At 47.3% G+C, this 20834-nt stretch overlaps 2 protein-coding genes across 2 annotated transcripts; one reads left to right on the forward strand and one right to left on the reverse strand.

The window, feature by feature from the left end:
• Positions 1 to 3304: 3304 nt before the first annotated feature.
• TYW3 (tRNA-yW synthesizing protein 3 homolog) lies at positions 3305 to 11155 on the reverse strand. Its single transcript, XM_031050933.2, has 6 exons — positions 10891 to 11155; positions 10690 to 10770; positions 6796 to 6894; positions 5966 to 6037; positions 5554 to 5687; positions 3305 to 4705 (listed from the first exon to the last, which is right to left on the reverse strand). Exons 1-6 carry the CDS (start codon positions 11062 to 11064, stop codon positions 4486 to 4488), a joined length of 780 nt encoding a protein of 259 aa, XP_030906793.2. The 5' UTR covers positions 11065 to 11155; the 3' UTR covers positions 3305 to 4485.
• Positions 11156 to 11362: 207 nt separating this feature from the next.
• On the forward strand, positions 11363 to 19225 carry CRYZ (crystallin zeta). The gene is made up of 9 exons (XM_034064331.1): positions 11363 to 11461; positions 13127 to 13251; positions 13582 to 13734; positions 14871 to 15034; positions 15798 to 15849; positions 16527 to 16676; positions 17090 to 17191; positions 17278 to 17373; positions 17619 to 19225. The coding sequence occupies exons 2-9, from the start codon at positions 13141 to 13143 to the stop codon at positions 17778 to 17780; spliced, it is 990 nt and encodes a 329-aa protein (XP_033920222.1). The 5' UTR covers positions 11363 to 11461; positions 13127 to 13140; the 3' UTR covers positions 17781 to 19225.
• The last annotated feature ends 1609 nt before the right edge of the window (positions 19226 to 20834 follow it).

Consider the following 20834-nt stretch of genomic DNA (forward strand, 5'->3'; position numbering starts at 1 on the left):
GGGTGCTCGCCCGGCGCGGCTCGGAGCGCTCCGCCGGCGCCAGCGGCACGGAGCGAAGGTCCCCGAACCCGCGGGGCGAAGGGCTCGGCCGCTGCAGGAACGGCTGCGAGCTCCGGGAGCTCTCATTTGGAAACCTCATGACAGCAACGCACAAGCCGGCTCCTACCGCGCTGAGGGAGGACCCGTGCTCCTTCTGGTGAGAACTCGGTTGTTTTTGACGACAACGCTTTTGCGGCAACGCGCAGGAAAGGGAAACAAAATAAGATCTGGTTGGGGTTTTTTTCCCCCCCAAGTATAAAATTGACCAAAGCACCGTTTCTGCGCAGTTACACAAATAAACCGCATGCAGAAAGCAAAGTAAAAGCTTGTGTGTAATTTCTGCATGGACGTTGTTCCCCAGTTTTAAAGTGGAGCTGAAGATGCTCTGACCCTGGTGTCTGAGGAGCTGCTGCCACACCAGAGCAGTGGGTGTGAGGCAATGTTTCCCACAGGCTGCACGTTTCCGGAGGTGAAGAAATTGCTCGGGCAGCCGGGGGAATCTGGCATGTGAATACCATCATTTGTTTTAAAGGCTCAAAGCTGCTCGCATGGGTTCTCTTAGAAAACACACTGTGTGCTGCACAGGCGTTAGTTTCATCTGCTGGTACATCAGGAGTTAAACATTCTTCTTGATATCACAGTATGTAAAATTGAATCGACATAATATCGTAATTTCGTATTTTCAGTAACCAAAAGTACCAGACCCCTTCTAAAATTCTCCCATGCGTGGCCTGTTTAACAGTATAAAAATAAGGCTCAATTTTATGCAGTTTCACATTGCAAGTGTACAGACTGGGGCACAGGGAAGTGCAGCACGCACAGGAGCGGTGGTGGGGACTGACGAGCTCTCCCTACCCTATGGAGGGTTTTGACTCCAGCAGTTCCCATCACAGTCTGATGGTGTTATTGCTCTGTTCTTGTGAACTGATTGAAGTGCTCCAGACTCAGGGGAAGAAGCTGTTCCAAGCAAAGGCTTGTGCTTGTGGCACACACTGTGGTTTATATGGAGGGACGTGTCTGGGTACCCCTGCCCATGGCCTGTCCTGCTACGGGGCTGCTGAGCGCTGTTTGGAGCATGGCCACTGGTGCTTGTGCTCCGGTCCGAGGAGTGAGGACCTGGAGTGACCTTCTGGTATGATGGTCAATGTTATGGGTGGTAAAAACCATCCATCACCAGAGTGAATGACTGCAAAGGGAATGAAATTGTGATTTTAAACTTTCCAGTATTTTAACATAGAATCAGCTGGGTTGGAAATGACCTTTAAGATCATCAAACAGCAAAAGCAAGTATGAAAATTGTGCTGAAATTATCTTTTTGTGCCCAAACACACTTACAAAATTAAAAACTGCCAGTTTTAGGAATCTTGTTGCTTATCCATGCTTCTTTCCCTGCTGTCAACCCCAGAGTTGCTTTTCCAGGGCTGCAGCCCCCTGTTGCATGAAGCCTCTCTGGGGTGCCTGCAGCCAAGCGCTGTGTTGGAAGTGTGACAGAATTACTTATAGGGGCTGGAAATAGGAGCTGGGCCTTCAGGGGGTGAAAAATCAGGAGAACCTTGTAAAACTGCTCTGTATTTTAATGACTGCAGTAACATGATTCCCTGATCACAGAGAATCACGGCCTGCTTGTTCTTGTTGTAGGGTCTTGTTTTGCTTTCCTATATGAGGTCCACAGCAGTGCTCAGTAATTGGAGTTAGCAGCTCTGAAGTAATGAGGTGCAGTGCTCTGGGTCACCTCTGTCAAAAAATCTCCCTGAATTTGGCATAATTTTTAAGAGGAATGTGGGATCGTATCACACATCAGTTCCTGACAAACCCTGTTTCTAGAGGACATAAATCCTGTACGTGCTGTCACACACTGTAAGGGTTTGGGACATTATTGTAGTGCTTGGATTGCATTACAAAAGAAAAAGGTAAAAGGAAAAAGCAGCTTCCCCCAAAAATGGAAGTAGTTGCATTGAATAACCTTCCCTCCCAACACATGGCCCCTTGAAAGCATCCTAAAGTCCTGGTTTCTACAGAGAACCAGAGTTCATGATCCCTCTCCCACCTCACACAGGTGCATTCATGACCATATGGACCTGGGCATTATCCCAGTCTAAACTCTGATAGAGGCTGCTGGGCTCAAGAATATGGACTCTTTGGGCTGGGGCTGACATCTGATGAAGCTCCTTCACATCTCAGCTTTTTCTGTGCTGCACATTCCCCATATGTGGTGGAAAAGCAGAGCATTGCAAAAAGTGTGGCAACTGCTCACATTCACTGACAGCATCCTCTTGCAGTCATGTCTAACAGAGCAGAGCCTCACAGCATCAACTACCCAGCCCCTCACTTGACACCATGGCAAGTGTCAACTCTTCCATGGCCAGTGGTTTGCTGCCTGGTACCAGAACTTGCTTGAGCTGCTTTAAAAGCAGGAGGCAGGTGAGGCTGCTCTCAACAAGCTCTCTGAAATCCAGCCCCTGCCTTTAAAAGCAACAGTGGCCTCCTCTGCATGGAGCTGCCTGCTGGGTGGGGAGGAGGGGCCTGTGGGTTGGTGGTACCCCACCAGCGGGGATGGGGATGGGACAGGGACAGCCAGTGAGTCCCACCAGTAGGGATACGGATGGGGACTGGGATGGGAGCAGCCAGCCATCAGCTCACCAGGGCTTTGCTGGGGTAGGGGGCCAGTGAGATTCACTCACCCCACTGCAAAGAATTAGACATTGCTGTTTGTTGGTGGAAGTTTTGGGGCTTCGTTTGGAAGAAACCTGTCTGTGCTTCAGAACAGAAAGGAAAGTCTGTGAAAACCTGCTGTTGTGAAGGCCTGAAGCAAGTGCCTGCCCTGGCTCTGCTCTGGTAACGCAGGGCAGCCATGTGCCCCAAGGACCCTTGGCTGCTCCTGCCTGCTGTAGCACAGGCTGTGGGACAGTTAGGCTCAAACACAGATCAGTCCACCTAAATACAAGAGGTTTGGGAACAGTGTATACAACATAGCACTGTTTCTTGTGGTATTTCAACATCTTACGTACTTGGTCACCTCACGAGCAGATGCTCTCTAATCTTCCATATGTGCCATCAGTGTCTTGCCTCCATGAAGGAGGGAAATTGCAGAGCCTACTCCTTCTGCCCTTTGCTCGACTGCAGTCTTCTTGCAGGGACAGAAATGTGTTGGCTGCTCACTTTCCCATGCCCCAGCCAGGTCCTGAGCCCTTTCAAGCCACCAGAAACAGGGTGAAATAAAGGGCACAGGGCTGTTCAAGCTGCAAGTCACTAACACAGAAAAGAACACAAGAGGCTCAAGTTTATTGTTTCTGGCATGCGTGCTACTGGACACGCAGCCCAGTCTTCTTAAAGCCCCCAACTACTTTTCCCTTTGCCTGCCACCTCATGTGCCACGTTTTCACAGAGGAGTTAAAATGCCCCAGGATGTGGGCTCATGTAATGGAAACAACGACAGTTCTCTCTCCCTGTGAACTGCTGCACCAGAGACCACTTCCTTCAGGCAGGGCCTTGCTCTGCAGTGTTAGCCATCGCTCCACCACACAAGGCTGGCCTCAGAATTCCTTGTTCTAAGGTTTACAAGCTCACCACTTCCCCCCCCAAAACACACTATGAGTAGGGAGTGCCTTTTCCAGTGTTCCCATACAGGAACACAGACTATCGCGCTGTTTCACACCTAACATTGCATGTCAGTGATTCACAGTGGTACCAAAACCCACGACTGAACACTTGACTTTCTGCCCAAGGGCTGGAGCTGAAGCTGAGTGCTGGCCATGTAGGATCCATGTAAGTGAGGTCAGGAACTCTCAGCACATGGAGCAAAGACAAATAACATCCGCTGGCCAAGGGAAGCAGAACACGAGCACAGCGGGGCTGAGGCCTGAAGCAGTGAGGGGCAGGAGAATAGCATCAACTGTGCTGCCCGGTGCACTGCTCAGGAAGGATCCTGGATGCACCCACCATGGCCAGCACAGAGCAGCACACAGCTTCTGCTCTCTTCACCTTCACTGCACGCACTGCTCTTCTGCTGACTGACATGAGGCTTGGTGTGATCTGAGAGGGCCACCTGCATTGGTGCATGCTGTTCTGCAGGGCTCCTGCAGGGATTAAAAGCCTTCAAGCACAACCACCCAGTTTTCAGAGTTTCTCTGCTCTGTCAGATGACCTAAACCCAGGACTTGGAAGTGAAATGCTTCCACAGAGAACATGGCCAAAGGTGGCAGCAAACCGGTTATTTCTGTGATAACCAACAGAGTAAGAGATTGTTAGTTCAACAGTGCTGTTACAAACCCCACAGCACTCTAAGGTTTTGCTCTCTGTGCTTCTGTGGCATTAATCCTGTTCACAATTACCTTTCTTTCCAGTAAATGTCCACGAGGGTGTTACTACTTAGAACATAGCAGTTTGCATCTCTTACAAAGAGCATACAATGATTTCAGTTTGCCATTTGCTTTCAAATGCCTTAGTCTATATCATGAGTTCAGCAAAAATACCAAGATTGGTTTCTGCATCATCCACAGGCCCCTGTTCTTCACTGTGGTCCTTTGGGGAGGTGTGTGCTTCTTGTTCCTGAATGGTCTTCCTCTTTCTCCTGCGAGTGTACACGCTGTGGTTCTTCCCCGTCTCCCCAGGTGAGTTGTCTGCACTGGTGGGAGCTTCCAAGGCCAACTCCAAGCATTTGTAGAATCTAGAAGCAAACAACCGTGTAGCTGTTATTTTTGTAGGTTTGCTCAGGATCTGCCCTGAGAAACTGATGCTTCTGTGCTATAACCAAAACGTGCTGCGAGAAGAAGATCTTGAATTGCAATGTTCTAGCCAACACTGGAAGAAAAATCAGAACTATCAGCACACATCTTGTGGATGTTCTTTGTAATGTAATGTTAGCAATCAGCCAGTGGACGTGCTCATGTGCCATTAAGTCCCTGTTAATCTTACAGAAACCATACACTGGGACCAAGATAAATGTCTGATGAAGATTGACATTAATGATCAGACAGACTGCTACTATTAGCAATTCCTTTTAACTTTAACAACTAGAGAGATCTCAAACCTATACACAGTGAAACGCTTGTTTAATTCGGTATCAAGGCCATACAAAAAGAAGCTGCTCTTAGTCCATGTAGGGGTCTCTTCTTTGAGTCCTCATGCTCTTTGGCTTTTCAGCTTGTTCTGTTCCATAGCTGGAGACAAATGCAAAGAGCCAAAGCACCTGTAACCTTCCACTGTCCTCCTGAATCACCAATTTGGAAACTGTCAGAGGCTTTGGTGGATTAAAGTGTGTGTTGCAATCAGAGCGCTTCTGAAACAGTTACTGTTAACAGAGCTGTTATCATTAGACAAAGTAACGTAAGCTACTATTAATCAGTAAGAAACAGCCTGCAAACAGGTGTTGTTCATGCATTTTTGCTTGAGTGGTTTAGTTAGAGCTCAAAAAATCAATGGACATTGTATTTGAGACCTTGGGAAGCTGTCTGGTTTGGTGGTTGGTTTTGTCTTTTCACACCTGACAGACAGGACCAGTGTAATCTCACAAACCTGTCAATCCTCCAGGTGTTTTCTTCCATCTTCCGATTAGCAACGTCTATCAGAAATTCCACGTATTCCTCAGAGACCATCAATTTCCCCTTGTGGCTCAAGGGAACTTCCAAGCAGTGAGTGCTCCGGACTGCCTAAACACACACACAGGAGAAGTTATGTAGAGTAAAGGGTTTTATTTTATGAAGGTCATTTAAATAATATGGGGAGTTCATTACAGGAAAGAGCCCACTTAGCCACAGGATTGGTTAGTTTGCTGTCAACCAAAGCAGAAAGGTATTTCTTTGCTACAGCACACCCTGTGACAGCTGTCTGCCACTGCCCAGTTCACATCTTGCCTTGTATAAATCCAGGTTAATAGTAATGATATGATTTGGTTACATTCCTTACAGGGAAGTAGAAAAATCCTTACCATCATGATTTTTCCTCCTCTTCCAACTGTAATACCAGAGTTCCTGAATCCTGAATTGACAGCCACTGAATGCTGCAGAACAAATAAATGCTTTAAACAGGTATTGCACACTTTCACAGCAAGAAATAATTATGATGGGTTGCAATGCAACTTGCTATCTCAGCACTGCAAAAAATCTTATTCAATGCCATCTCCCCGTGAGTGCAATAACAGTTACACTGACATGTTTTTAAGATCAAACCCACACAAACCGTGGCTGATCCTCCAAGAACCACAATCACTCCTGAGTGTCTGATCTTAGTCCATCAGTGCAGATGGCACACGAATGTCTCTCGGGAGCTCCACTGTTTCAGCACATGAAGAGCTGGGAACTACACAGACATTGGTGCAACGCTTTTATAGCTAGAAGTGCAGCAGCACTGTAAAAGAAGCTAATCAGCTCCCTTCTACATTAATGAAGGAACAAACCCATCAAGCATCACTCTCCAGAGTCATTCTGGGGGAGCAGAAGGCAAAGGTACTGCTCCATTAGTTGAAACACTGGAGCCAAAATGCACGTAGAAACCCATCACTTTCAGCCAGCCAAAGCAACCCAGGCTCACTGGAGAAAATTTTGGAGTAATTTTGTTTTCTAAAAGTCCAGCAGAATCTCTGCTAAGTCTGAAGCTGTTTTCTTCATCAGCTTGCTTTTCCTACCCTGGTTATGAAACATACAGCACATCTGGGACTACTCTCGAGTGCTGAAGCTTACTCAGGAGCAAATACTTCTACGTTAACAGCCAGGAATAGCACAGAACAACAGTGCAAGGTTGTTGTTAATGTAGTTTTACCAGAAGCTGAGCATCTTGCAGCTCTTGACATAGCACGTGAAGAATAAATGGTTCAAACTTGAGCACAACATCACCAGTGGCTTTCTCTAGGGCTGTCATCTGGAAAAGACACCAAAATGTTTATATTAACACTGCAAGTGTGTGCTGTTACTACAGAGCAAAGAAGAAAACAACAGCTAGTCAGTGTTGTGTGAAACAAGCATTGAAAATGCAGCAAATGAGTCCAAGAGACCAGGTTTGTTCAGCTGCTTTTGATTTCTCACAAATGTCATGGATTTCCAGGATGCTCTTGGCTAAACTGATCAGGTTTGATAGATTTATCACAAGATAGACTCTAAAATCTTGGAAAAGTGTGTTTCCCTGTTTATTTGTTTGTACATTCAAGCAAATGGATTTAGTCAGTCCAGCATGGGAAGCGCAGAGCCTTACTGCAACCAGGGGAAACCTGAGCACGGCTTACTGTGGGCTTTTATAGATTACCTTTTTAAACTGTTCTTGAAACTCAGAGACATTGAGTTTCTGGTACATTCCTCAGCTTCAGAAAGCTTCCTGGGGGTCAGCAGATTAAACTCATGGCCTGACATACTTGATCACATTTTATTCCTAGTTTAAATAGCAATGCACAGCCTGCTCTGTAAGAGTTACAAGGATAAAAAATGAATGAGAGGTTGAAATCAGAGGCAGAAACTCACCAGACAAGGAAACAAATAAAGGAAGTAACTTCACAATTGTAATATTGAGGAGATCCCCTTCAGAGCCCTCAGCTCCTGGGAACACTGAGCTGCTAGTGGCAGTTCCTCCTGGGTCTGAATGTGCAGGCAGCTGGGTGACACCCCACACAGGTTACTATCACAATTTCTCTACTGTTCTATGCCATCTTTATGCAATGAAATCTTAAGGCTGATATTAGTTTCTTCCCCTCAGAAAGGTCACTTTGAGGGAGTTATACTACTTATTTCACTGCATGATTCTTTAATCATAAGCACTATTTCCGCCCCCCCTCCCCGCCTTCTTGTTTGCCTTCGCTTGCTTAATTCACAGCACTGAAACACTTGCTAAGTTAACCTGAGGATTTCTAGCTTCTCATTTCAGTTTTCTCATAGTTTGCTGTTTTGAATAGCCTCTCTCATCTCTCTTGTAAAATGAAAACATGCAATCAAATTCTCAGGAAATATAATCAAATTCGTATGCTTTTTTAAAACAAGATGGCATAAAACTGCTGCGGTAACACTCTCTCCTTTAAACATGGAAAAGTAGTTAAAGGTATTTAGGCAGCATCTCCTCCATAAATGTTCTCATTTTAAGTGGAAAGCGGGTCTCTGAATGGCCAAGTTTGTCATCTGTGTGCCAGATTTAAAAGATGCCCCAGTAACCGCAGCTGTGCTGGAGCTGATGGGAACCAGGAACAGTCCACAGCCCATGATGAGCGCCGTGGAGGGGTACCTGAGCCAGCCCCGCGGCGCCTGCCTGGGAGGAGCAGGGTCAGACACTCATGCAGAGCCGGGCTCACAGGGGCTGTGCGGTGCCTGCCCATAGCACAAGGCAACAGGACATGGGCACACGCAGTGGTGACAGTGACCACCACGGCAGGGACCTGTCACGGGCACCGCGATCCCTTTTTCCCCATGTCCAAGAACTCAGTTCCAGCCCCTGAGCACCAGTTCCCTGCCTCAGCATCACCGGCAGCCGCTACGGCTGCAGCCCAGTCAGAGGCTTGTCCCCGAGACACACGTTGTACCAGAGCACACTGTGAGCTGTCAGCAGTGTGTGTGATGGGGCGAAGGGGTTCCAGAGGGTTTCTGTCTCTGGAGTAATTCAGCAGATACACCAAAGGCAGCTTTTCAGTGGGAATACAACTAAATCACACTGACCGAGATCTCTGTGTGCAGCACTGCCTTGAGCGGCTGCTGTACAGCACTTGCTTCCTCAAAAGGTTCATCAGTATTTTAGTAAAGTTTTTTTATTACCTCATTGGGTCTAGATCATTAGTTTCCTGCAAACAAAATTTAATAGGGAATCACTGAAAGCAATTACCTCACAGAGGTATTCTGTCAAGTGTGAGGCTTTTTCTAAGCAGTGCGAGGATAAAAGGATAAAAAAATTCCCAAACAAATATCCCGTGTTCATATAGTTAAGGTTAATATGGGCAGTGAGGTCAAATGAGCTTACAGCCAAAAAGCATGATACACAGCACACAGCATCCTGACTTCCCTTCTCACTTCCTAAACACCATACTAGCAAAGCTCTACTAGACATGAAAAGTAAATGATGTATTTACCTTTGAAGCTACTGTGTAGCTTCCAAATTAGTCAAAGCCATTTTTCTTACACTTGCAATTCATGCACTAAAACCAAAAATCCTCTCTACCTGCTAAGGGGGACAGGAAAACCTAGAGTGTTTCTTCTCATAAGAGTCAGCAGCAACAGACTGTGTCCTCCCCAGCCTGAGCTCTGCTGATGGCGATTTCACCAAGCTCTGCTCTGCTACAAGAAACAGTAACGAAGGCAAATACACAGAGCAGATTTTCCTGTGCACGTGTGAGAATGCATGCGTGTGGCAAGGTGAGCTCTGCATTGAGAGAGAATTCTGACCTTGTAACTGCTGCTTTTTGGGACAAAGCTCAGATGTTTGCAGAGAGAGGATCATTCTGAAAGAAAGCACACTAAAAGCCCCACTACACATATATGTATATATACTTTTTTTGGGGGGGGAGAATTTAAAGATACTAAATTTAAAATGCAGTGTAAGAGTCACTGTTACTGTAGTTTCAGGTGTCTGTAACTCAAAAGCCATCAACACAGCAGGCAGGGCTGCAGGCAGATTCAAATTCAAGTCAGCTTCGATGGCTTGAAGGAGTTAGTTATTCCATACACAATGAACATGCTCCCTGGCATGCCCACCTGAGCACATCTACCTTTAATGGAAACAAAGCAACTTGGTTCTTCTGGAACTGCTGAGCAGAACAGCAAAGCAAGCGTCCCTTGCTTATGGACAGTTAAGAGGACAACACTAAATATTTGTTAATCACAACTGACCCATTCTGAAAGAGGTATTGCAATTCCTGGAGGTTCAAACTGTTGGAGAATGGGATAAAGGGCACACTATCCTGCCTCTGTCCTGCAGGAATGTTGCTGCTTGAGTAAGATTCATCCTAGATGCTGCCTGACACAGAACTCTTGCCAGGCAAACACCCGGCTCCATACAGTCACTGCTGTTTACCTGGGTATTAACAGGGAATAAATACATTTAGCCCAGCATGGTCTGCACTGTCAGCACTGTCCAAAGCCCAGCAAGCATGCTATAAAAATTAAGCTTGTTTTACTTTAGGACAGAAAGGCTTTTAAATCAACCCTAGTCTGCTATTGATACCTTGCTGGCAACCCAGCAAGGAGGGAAAACAAAGGGCAGATAAAAAGATCAGAAGTGAAAAGTACAGTGTTATACTGACAGTAATCCTCCAGGGAAAGAACATGCTTAGAAAAGCCTTACTCCTGCTTACTCTGAATAAGGGCTCGGAAAAATAAGACTCACTGGATTAGAACTGTTTCTGGAAAGGCAGTCTCCTGCTACAGGAGCTACTGTAACCCCCGATTTCTTGTTGAGCGAGTGATGGGGAGATCATGTGGCCCCAGACAGAAAGTATCAAAGTTTCCTATTAGCTACGTTTATAACTATGCCAAGAATTTGGTGTTGCGTTTAAAAGCATTCGGTTCAAAGCAGGTTTTGAGTGGGACACCTGGAGAAAAGTTTATTTTGAGGTGACAGTGCACATTCACCTCAGGAACAGCAGCAACAAACGTAAGTTTCTATTTCGCATGGCTCGGATTGTTTCCCCACGCGTTTTCCACGGCACCGGGAGCATCACTGAACGCACACAAACGCGTGTCCTCTCACCACATCGTCCTTCGCGCACCTCTTGTGTGTCACCAGCAGCCACGCGCAGTTTGTCTTCCGGATCCCGCAGCTCTGCGTGCCCTGGGGATGGAGAGAAGCGGCTGAGCTGACCCGCGGGGCCGGCCCCTTCAGCGCAAACCACTCCGGTGTCACGGACCCGTCTGTACCAGCGGGCCCACTGATGCAGACCCCCGCGCTCACCGCGGTGCCGTCCTGCGCCAGGACCAGGCGGCCCGAGCAGGAGCTGGTGGTGCAGAACCGAGACCGCCCGTTCAGCAGCTGCACGACGGCGGCAGCGCCCTCGTCCAGGCCGCCCTTCCTGCTGGCGTCCGCCCGCGCCAGGCACTGCGACTTCCGCTGCACGAACGCCGCCATCAGCGGGGAACGGGGAACGGGGAACGGGGAACGGGGAACGGGGAACGGGGAACGGGGACCAGAACAGCCCCGCGAGGCCGACGGGAGCCTGCTGGGGTCAACCCCCACCACGCGGCGGGAGGGCGGGCGCGGCCTGCAGCTCATTACGCGTGTTAGGGGGCGGGGTCTGCCGAGTACGGGGCGGGGCCTTGGCACGGTGGCGTATCAGAAGGGGTCCTGGTGATGACGTACGTACCCGGGGCGGGGCTTGGCGGTGCTGATGCCGCTCCGTGCACAGCAGTCAGTGAGCTCTGGGGGTTCGTTGGGGTCTCTTGTGTCCGGTGCTTCCCCGGTTTGAGGAGAGCCAGGCCCCGCTTCCGGACCGCCCCGGGCCAGGGTTACCGGCGGCTGCTGTGAGGTGGGGAGGCCCCGGGCAGCCCTGAGCCGCCGCGGCCACGCTCTCTTCCCCGCCCCTGCTGCTGGGTGCTCGCAGGCGCCCGTCTCTGTTCGCGGCGCTTCAGCCCCAGCTGCCCGCGGCCCTCCCTGTCCTGGGCCCCTCGCTGCCAGCCCGCTGCCAGGTTCCTGCCGGGGGCCTGCCTGGTGCTGCGCGTCCCGGGGAGTGCTGAGCCCGGCGAGAGGCGTCTGCGGCTCTCGACGAGCTCCAGCGCCGCTCAGCCCCGGCCCCTGGCCCTGCTGCTCGCCCCCTCCCTCGTCCCGGGCTCTGCAGGTCTCGGCTGCCGAAACCGCTGCAGCCTTCGCCCCGCTCCTGTCCTTCCCAGCTCCGGGGTGCGAGGGCTCTCCCCGGTTCTGAATAGCCCGTGGGGGTTGTGCCGCCGAGGCGCTCGGGAGCCTCTAGGACTCTTGTGCTGCCACTGCCACTCCGACAGGCACCGGCTTGTTCCCTTGGCTGTGGCCTTACTCATCAGTCCTCATGCAGGGTCACTGAGCAAGTTCTACAGGTCCAGTTGTTGGCCCAGCAGAATGGGAGCCTTTTCCTGCGGTTGGTTACTATGTGCAGAAGTGACCTGAGCCTCAGGAGTTACCTCACGGTGCAGGTTCTTGTCATGTCCTTAGGGCAGTGTTAGTGCCTATTCTTGTGACAGATACCCTCCTTGACTTGAACGGGTAACCACAAATTGGAAGCCTCACAGAAGACAGTAACAGTCAGGAGAAAGCCAACAGTGATTTAAGTCAGGTGCTTTTAAAAGCTGTAATCATCGCTGGGATAAAGCCTCCCTCTAGCTACAGCCAAGAGTTCTTTAGCTGGAGTTGGCCAAAAGTGTGACCTCTGGTGTCTTTGAGGTTCCTGTGTGTCTTGTGATCCCCTGCTGTGTACCCTGTAGGGTCGGATCCCTGGAGGAATATGTGTAACTTCTGTAGCAGGAGTAACCTGCTCGTGGTGTTTTGTGAGAATACTTCATGTCTGCAACTGGAAAACACAGCTTCACGTGTTGGTACATGGCACTGCTGTACTCGGGCAGGCAAGGCTGTGAGCTGCACTGTGCAAAATCCGGCTGGAGTTAAGGATCTCAGCTCTCTGCTCCTTGTTTTTTCCTGGCTTGCTTTAATGTCCTGTGGTACCTTCTGTTTCTGACAGCTGATGAGGAGTGCTTTGTGTTGCTCTTTCATCACATGTAAGTTTAATAGGAAGCAGGAGAAGTGACTGGCAAACCCCTGAGCTGCTGACCCTGTCATCCAGTGTGCAGCAGGCTCTTGTGCCTGCATGGAACAGTAAAGTGTCACAGTTTTTCTCCAAAGCACTGTGCATCTCTGCCCATGTCCTAGCAGTGCAGTGGTCACAGGAGCTGCTGTGGAAAGCCTTCTGTGGGTAAATTATTTGCATGTGATTTTCTTTACATCCACAAAGTCCTGCAAATGGTAGAGGTGGTTTTCTGCCTTTTGCAGCATTTGGGGGAAAAAAGCCAACCAAGCAAACACTGCCCCACCTACCCCCATTGAGATGAGCAGTGAGGGTCTGTTCAGCCAGGTGTTTAGCAAGTGGTGACTGGATTTCTTTGTTTTGAAGATGCAGAATGAATTATGAAAGCAATACAATGCTACTGTGTCTTTTGTTTTTCTCCAGGTACTTGGATCACTATGGCAGCCACAAGAAATGTGATGAGAGCTGTCAGAGTTCTCGAGTTTGGTGGCCCTGAGGTGCTTAAGCTCCAGTCAGATGTCCTAATTCCTGATCCAAAAGAAAATCAGGTAATAATTGTTCTGTGAACTCTTCAGTGATACGGGATGATAATGGGTACATTCAGAAGAGAATGAACAGCACACAACTTTTCATCCTGAATATGTATGGTTTGATCAGTGTATTTGTACTACCTGAGACATCACGTTTAACAAATGTGGGGGTTTGCTGATATATGGGCTATGTGTTCCACATAAAAGATTTCCTGAAAATAGCTTCAGTTCAGCACTGGATTTTTGCTGGCTTTGTTCAAGAACTCAATTAAAATGCCATGATACTGTGCTGTGAATTGGCATCCTGAATCCTTTCAATGATTGCTCAAGAAGCACCTTTTCTTTCAGGTGTTAATTAAAGTCCATGCCTGTGGGGTAAATCCCGTTGAGACATATATTCGTTCTGGAAATTATGCCAGAAAACCAGCTCTGCCCTACACTCCTGGCTCAGATGTGGCTGGGGTGGTGGAAGGTGTTGGGGAGCATGTGACTGCGTTCAAGGTATTTACCCATTGAGGTCTAACTCCCTGTTGTTTCATGTATCCACTTGGTGTGCTTGCTCCGGTTTTATTGTGTATGATCATGCAATCTACTGAGGGGGAAAATCACCTTTGTGGGCTGGTAAAAGCAAGCAGCGAGGTCATGCTGGCAGCCCCTTCCTGGAGGGAAGTCTTCAATGCTGTAACCTCCCCGAGTTGAAAGGTCTCAGAGGAGCCTTTGCTCTGCAGTTTGTCTGCTGGCAGCAGTAATGTCAGAATTGTTCTGTGGCATTGCAGAAGTTCCCATTTTCATTGCCCTGTAAAATGGAGGAGACCAATGAGTAGGAAATGGTTAAAACACTGGTTCACTGTTATCCTGATAGAATCCACAATTGTAATCCTGATGATGCCTGTATGAAGTACATACACAATATATCTTGTGAAGTATGCTTGAGTTTGAGGTAATGATTCCATATGGAACTGCAACATTCTGATCAGTGTGTGCACCAGGCAGCCCCCTGGAAACACTGATGGCCACACTAACTCTGTGCACGCTCCCAATGCTTGAGAGCTAGCTGAGCTTTGTGCACCCCTCTGCAGGTAGTTAATAAACACCAAGTGTGCACAAACCAAACCCATACCCTTCACATGCTGCCTATCACTGAGATCAGTGTCCAAACAGGAAAGAAATCAGAGCTCAGGGGGAGAATGCTGACGTGAGAACAGCAGCAATACTGAGTTTCCTCAGAGTATATTAAGAGTGTGTCTCTCTTTCCATGTTTAAACAAAAGCAATTGAGAAATGACTCTTATGTTTGTAAAAGCTTTCAAGGTTTTGCATTTGGCATCTGTAGATGGAACTTTTTAATGTTCAACTTCATTAAAGTTAATATTAATGAGACAGTAGTTTTTTGTGTTACACTGTAGAGTGGGTTATAATTATGACGCTTAAATATAAGTACATGAAATGATATGGTTTGTGTTGGATTGATTGTAGGTATCCGCACTTCTAAAAATCTTCTCTGTGACAAATGTAACTGGTTATTTTTAACAGGGGAGCTGTTAGAAATAGCCCAAACCTCTGTGAACTGGTTCTTAATGTGTATTAAGGAAAGAATAAGAAATGATTGGTTTCTGTATTTTATGCCCTTGTTTCTAGAAAGGTGACAGGGTTTTTACCATCGCTACGATCTCAGGAGGATACGCAGACTATGCAGTTGCTGCGGCTAATAAAGTCTTTCCTTTGTCCGATAAACTGGACTTCAGGCAAGGGGCAGCGATTGGAATACCCTACTTCACTGCTTACCGTGCTCTTTTCCAAAAGTAAGGTGTCTACTTTTGTGCATTTTACTTTGGAGTGTTTAAAATATTGAAATTCATACCTTCATTGTCCTATGAAATGAGGGAGATCAATGAGTGGAAGACGTTTATAAAACACCAGTTCCATTTGTTATCCTGATGGAATGGTCAGGTAACTGTTACTTAGAAGCTGTATTTTCCTGTTAAGTATTTCTTCTTGAGAGAACAGACCTGGAAAGGCTTCTCTGACAAGTATCATGTAACAAAACATGTAACTTTTTCAGGGCTCATTGGTTTTTTAGCTAGGGAAGATAAACAGGAACAGTTCTAATTTCTTAATTGAACAGTGTGCTGTAGGGCAGAGCCACATCTATCCTTCAGCGGAGACTCTGCACATCCTGGGCTGTTGCCCTAGACTAGTATAAGGAGTAAAAGCCTTTGGTGCCTGCTCAGTGAGAGCTTAGGACTGGAAACCTGGTTTGGTTTGACAGAACAGATGATTAGAACTAGTGAGTTTTGGTTTAAGATCTGTAACAGGTGAAGATCTTGCACTGATGTTCAGCACCAGTCCGTTCCCTGCATGTTGTCATTATTACTTACATTCATAAACGATGCAGCTTGTTTTGCCTCCTCATTTTCCCAAAGAGGCTGATGATACCTGGTTAGCCATACCGTATGTTGGAAATAATGCTGTGTGAAAGGTAGGATTTGATGTTAGTATGTGCAGTCTGATAATGCTGGTCCCGTGCTGAAGTCACAATGCCAGTATTTTCTCTTTTCCATGCAGAGGCTGTGCCAAAGCTGGGGAAAGCGTGCTCGTGCATGGTGCGAGTGGGGGGGTAAGTATTTTGAGAAGGCAAGTTATAAGAAGTGCTGCTTTCTGATCTGAATCTGCTTTTGCCTGTGGTAGCGTGTATGGTCACATTTCTATCAAGAAATGGATTAGAAAAACCAGGATTTTCTCTAAGATACACTAGCTACACTTTTCTTAGAGCAAGCTCTGTTATTCCAAGGAAGCATGAAAGTGCAGGAGTTGTGTAAGGTCACAGAGGGCACACAGGAAGCACATTGCTGTAGTCAGAAGTTGGTCTGGAAGCTTTGTCACAAGTCGTGCTCAGGTGAAACGAAGAGTGGGAAGCTGTGATTTTAATATCTGTGCAAGTTTCAGGTTTCCTGTGTAATGTGTAATGCTGGTATCGTGGCAGATGATTCCTTGGCTTTGTATCAAGTGTATGTGGCCTACCTGTATCAGACAGACAACGTTTCACATGGATTTATAGCCCATGCTGATAGTTACTAAAAAACCTCAGAGCTTTGCTATGACTCTGTAAAAATACATTTTTTTTAAAGACTGGCTATTTTTACCATCCAAATAACTTACTGTGGCTAAAAACTTGTTACTAGGCCAACTTCTTAAATGGGTAAGTTCCAAATTGCTGGTACAATCTATAAAACTTCATATGCTAAGAAAAAAAGACCGATTTTTTTTAAATGGTTCTCTTTTGCCCTGCCTCAGGTGGGAATAGCAGCATGTCAGATTGCCAGAGCTTGTGGTTTAAAGGTGCTGGGTACAGCAGGAACCGCGGAAGGCATGAACATGGTCCTGAGGAATGGTGCTCACCAGGTGTTTAATCACAGAGAAGCCAATTACATTGATAAAATTAAGGTAAGTCTGTACCAGGGCTAGGTGGTGCTCTGTGTGTGCTTCTTACTAACAAATGTGAACAGTTGCTGGCAGAAGTTTTTCAAAGTAGATCTATATGGGATCTACATGCGCACACAATAGTGTGCTGCCTCCTTCATTCCTGCACAACTTTTCCAGGCTGGAAGAGCTGAGCTTTCTTCTCACGCAGTCGCATGCAGAAACTTGCATTCCAGCACATTTCCAGAGTGGTAGCATGTCATAATTCGGCATACTAGAGTATGCTGAAATTAAACTTGGCTGTCAGCCTTAGTACAGAGGCTGTTTTCACAATGCAAACACTGACCCATGAAGTGTGTGTTATCTGTAGCGTACGAGATAAACAGTGGCACCCAACACTAACTGGAGTGATTTAAATAACATCTGATGTCCTGCAGGAGTACACAGGGATGGGAGGAGTTGATATAATAATAGAAATGCTCTCCAACATCAATCTTGCCACTGACCTGCAACTGCTGAACTATGGAGGAAGGGTGATGGTGAGTGAGTTTCATCCCTGACTTCAGTTTGTGCATCACAATTCAGCAGTTACAGCTTGAACCATCTTTTAACTCATTTGTAACAGGTTGTGGGCTGTAGAGGTCCCATTGAGATAAATCCAAGAGACACTATGAGCAAGGAATCCAGCATAACTGGAGTTAGTCTTTTCCTTGCAACAGAGGTAAGAAACACTTTTGTTTCATAGCATGTTTTGTTGGCTTATTCCAACTCCTGCTTCTGGTTAAATCACGTGTAGGGATGAAAGCAGTCACTGTAACTGGTTTGTTCATTCCTTTATATCTAGAGTTAATCTCAGAAAATCACAAAATACTTTTGGGTTGTGAAATATGGTTTAACACTTGCATAAATAATCTACTTTCCTGAAAAGTAAAGACCTTGTGGTAAATGCTGTTTTGTTTCACACAGGAGGAGAAGCATGAGTGTGCAACAGCGCTCCTTGATGGCATAGAAGCTGGCTGGTTGAAACCTGTTGTAGGCTCTGAATATCCACTGGAGAAAGTGGTGAAGGCCCATGAAGACATTATTCATGGTGGTGGTGCTCGGGGGAAGATGGTGCTCCTTCCATAGAATCTTTTTCCAGTTATGTTGTAGCTGTTCCAGCTGCACCTTTGGTTACCTGATTCATTCACAGTATATTACAAAGCATACTTTTGGTCAGGTTTGCCATTAACAGCAAATGCTGACTTCCATTAATGGCATTAATGATCAGTCTATTTTCTTATTGTAATAAGCAGAGTTTTCTATACTTCAAAGTAATTTTTGTAGATTTTTTTTGGCTGATGTGGAAATAATGGACTTCCTCCACTGGTGTGGCCTTGTGGGGCAGGAGAGGCTCACATCTAAGGCAGGATTTGATATCCTGCTCTCTGTGGGTGAAGCAGATTAACGAATGTACATAATTAACTCTATGTATATAGCTGCAACTCTGAAAATTCCTTAGCCACAAATTTTGTCGTCTTACTCATTTTTTGTCACATAATTTACATGGAATAAAAACTTTTACTGCCAAAATAGTTCACTTTCCAGTTCAAAAGATGGGAAAAGAGCCTCTCAAATATGAACTCTTTGGGAGCAGAGGCAGTTGTTGGTGCACCTGACTTCGTATCTGAGGTCAAAGCGTTCCAGGTAACCCAAAGGGATGGTGACTTCGGAGCTGCGTGCTAATAGCTGCTACTCTGCAGTAGCTGTCCAGCCCTGATTTGACTTTTGTCAGATTTAAAGTTCCCTGAATCCCTGGCTACAATGCGGAGACAGGCTGCATGGGGTGCTCAGAAGTCATGTTGCTTCATAACTGAATGTGTTTACATGGTTGACTTGTTCCAAATACAAACCGATTAAGGAAGGGCAATTTCTTTGCTATATTGACGGCTCTTACCTAAGATCTCATCTCAGTCTCTCCTCTGGCAGGTTAAAGCCAGTCCTCTTTGTCCAAAGGAGGCTGGCTTTAGGAGGCTGGAGGGTTTATTGCTACCCCTTTAGGCACTGGAGCTGCTCTAATGTCTCTCCTTAAGGAGCCTCCTCTTCTCCAGGCTGAACCAGCCCAGCTCTCTCAGCCTGGCTTCAGAGCAGAGGTGGCTGTTGAGTACATTAGCTTTCTCCATGTTAGTTGTCACCAGCTCTCCTGTCTTATTTACAGGTGGTGGTACATTGACTTTAATCTTCCTTCTCTGGCCAACATATCTGTAAAGGCTCTTGCTGTTCTTTGCATCCCTCTCCAAATTCAGCTCCAGTTGTGCCTTAGCTTTTCTAATCCATCCCTACACATCTGGGCAGCACCCCCACATCCTTCCCTGGAGCTGTTCTTTGCCTGGTTTCATGTTGTTGTTTTCTGATTTGAGAGAATGTGAGATAAATAATATATGTTGATTTTTTTATTATTAATAACTGATATTGATCTCTTCCTACATTTTAAAATGTGTTCTAATGCGCATGCTCACCCTTGGGTTAGCCGTTGATGGTAGGAAAGGCTGGTGTCAGACCTGTTTCTGGCATCTGCCCTTCTGTTACATCTAGATCAGTGTTCTTGTTCTATTAAAGGCACTACCAAGGTCTCACAAGGTTTCATCACTTCTTTAAGTTGGGAACTCAGGCTGAGGCCCAGGACAGGTGGTGTCCTGGAGGCAAATATTGTTGTGCAAATTATAGTGTGCTGGGGAGGAAATGAATGTGGATTTCAAGAGTATGAAATTGTGAGCAATAACCGGGCACGTATCACATGAGAGGAAAGGAGGTCTTTACAGTGGAGCTTGTGAAATGGATTCAGTTCATACTTAGGATGAAAGAGCAAGGTCTTGGTGTTGAACAGGGAAGGGATTATTTTTCTAACGCAGGGTTGAGTAACGTACAGTCCCTGTGGCAGTGCATCTCCTGTGTTTGAAATGAGCTTCTTGGGAGGCCACACCGACTTCTAGATTCAGGTTTGCAACATCAGGCTCTGTCAGGGGTGGGAAGTTCTCTCTTGATGCCATGTTCATTTAGCTGGGACTGCTGCTCAGGCGGCAACTGAAACTTACAGGTAAACATTTCTTTTAATATACCATAGAGACACATCTTACATAGATATAGATATATATATATATAGAGAGAGACTTTTCCTAATGATATCTACACTTTTCCCCATTGCTATTAATCCTCTACAATCTAAGTACTTGTATTTCTGCTGGGGGTGGATGGTATTGAGATACTAAGCCTTTATTCTCATTACTGAACACAGGACTGTGGGACAGGCTGTGATGCCCCAGTGGAGGGCAGCTGGTGTCCTGGTAGCTGTCCTTTCCATAGGAGCAGGGAGCTGTGTTTCTGTGGAAGGCTGAGGAACGGTTCACCGGGTGCAGGTGTGTGGGTTGGGAATGCCTTGGCTGGTGGTTCGGGTGAAGGTGTGACTGTTCCCGTTTGCTCGGGCAGAGCGCGGGCTGGTGTGTGGAATCTGCCATTCCACTTGGGAATGCTGTGAGGAAAACCAAAACTTCTAATATGAACGAAGTACAAAATTTCATGCCAAGAGCAGTGGTTAACAGTGGGTATGACCATGGAGGTGATGATGTGCATATAAAAGTACAGATTTTCCTTAAGACATACAAGGTATAAAATGTTCGATCATTTGAATGTGGCCGCAGGTCAGGGGTACTGTATGGGTAAGAGGCTTACGGTGCCCAGCAGCTCCTTTCCTGCTCAGCGCTGGAGCCCAGAGCAGCTTGTCTGTGCACCAGGGCTGTTTGTTCGCGGAGGGTTCCTCAGCGGAAGGTGTCAGGGTCGTGCTCCTGCTCTGGTTGCACGGCAGCCTCTCTGCAGCGGTAACCAGAGGGGCAGGGCTCGGCCCGCGGTGTGCACTGGAGCATCGAACGTCCGGCTTTGCCGTGCACAGAAACGGGAGCGTTGTTCCCATAAAACCAGCGCTGGCCACAGCGTGCGGGAGGCGCGAGGGGGCTGCGGCCGGAGCCCGGTACTGCTGCAGGGAGGCGGGGCCGTGACAGGTCCGGTCACTGCCGTACGGCTGAGGCCGAGGGCTCCGCCTTGCCCGTGCCCCGGCGGCCGGTCCCGGTGCGCCCATCGGTGCCCACCCGTCTGTGGCTGAGGGGAACGCTTGGGACGGGCCCACGCGCAGGCGCCGTGCCCCGGCCC

This window comes from Melopsittacus undulatus, chromosome 6 (genome assembly GCF_012275295.1).
Source record: "Melopsittacus undulatus isolate bMelUnd1 chromosome 6, bMelUnd1.mat.Z, whole genome shotgun sequence".
Lineage (NCBI taxonomy): Eukaryota > Metazoa > Chordata > Aves > Psittaciformes > Psittaculidae > Melopsittacus > Melopsittacus undulatus.

Coding starts and splice junctions, on each gene's coding strand:
- TYW3 (XM_031050933.2), bottom strand. CDS start 11,064: ATGGCGGCGTTCGTGCAGCGGAAGTCGCAGTGCCTGGCGCGGGCGGAC. Junction 10,771..10,890: donor TGGCGCAGGACGGCACCGCG/GTGAGCGCGGGG, acceptor CTCCATCCCCAG/GGCACGCAGAGCTGCGGGAT. Junction 6,895..10,689: donor GGTGCGCGAAGGACGATGTG/GTGAGAGGACAC, acceptor TGTCTTTTCCAG/ATGACAGCCCTAGAGAAAGC.
- CRYZ (XM_034064331.1), top strand. CDS start 13,141: ATGGCAGCCACAAGAAATGTGATGAGAGCTGTCAGAGTTCTCGAGTTT. Junction 15,035..15,797: donor TACCGTGCTCTTTTCCAAAA/GTAAGGTGTCTA, acceptor TTTTCCATGCAG/AGGCTGTGCCAAAGCTGGGG. Junction 16,677..17,089: donor ATTACATTGATAAAATTAAG/GTAAGTCTGTAC, acceptor GATGTCCTGCAG/GAGTACACAGGGATGGGAGG.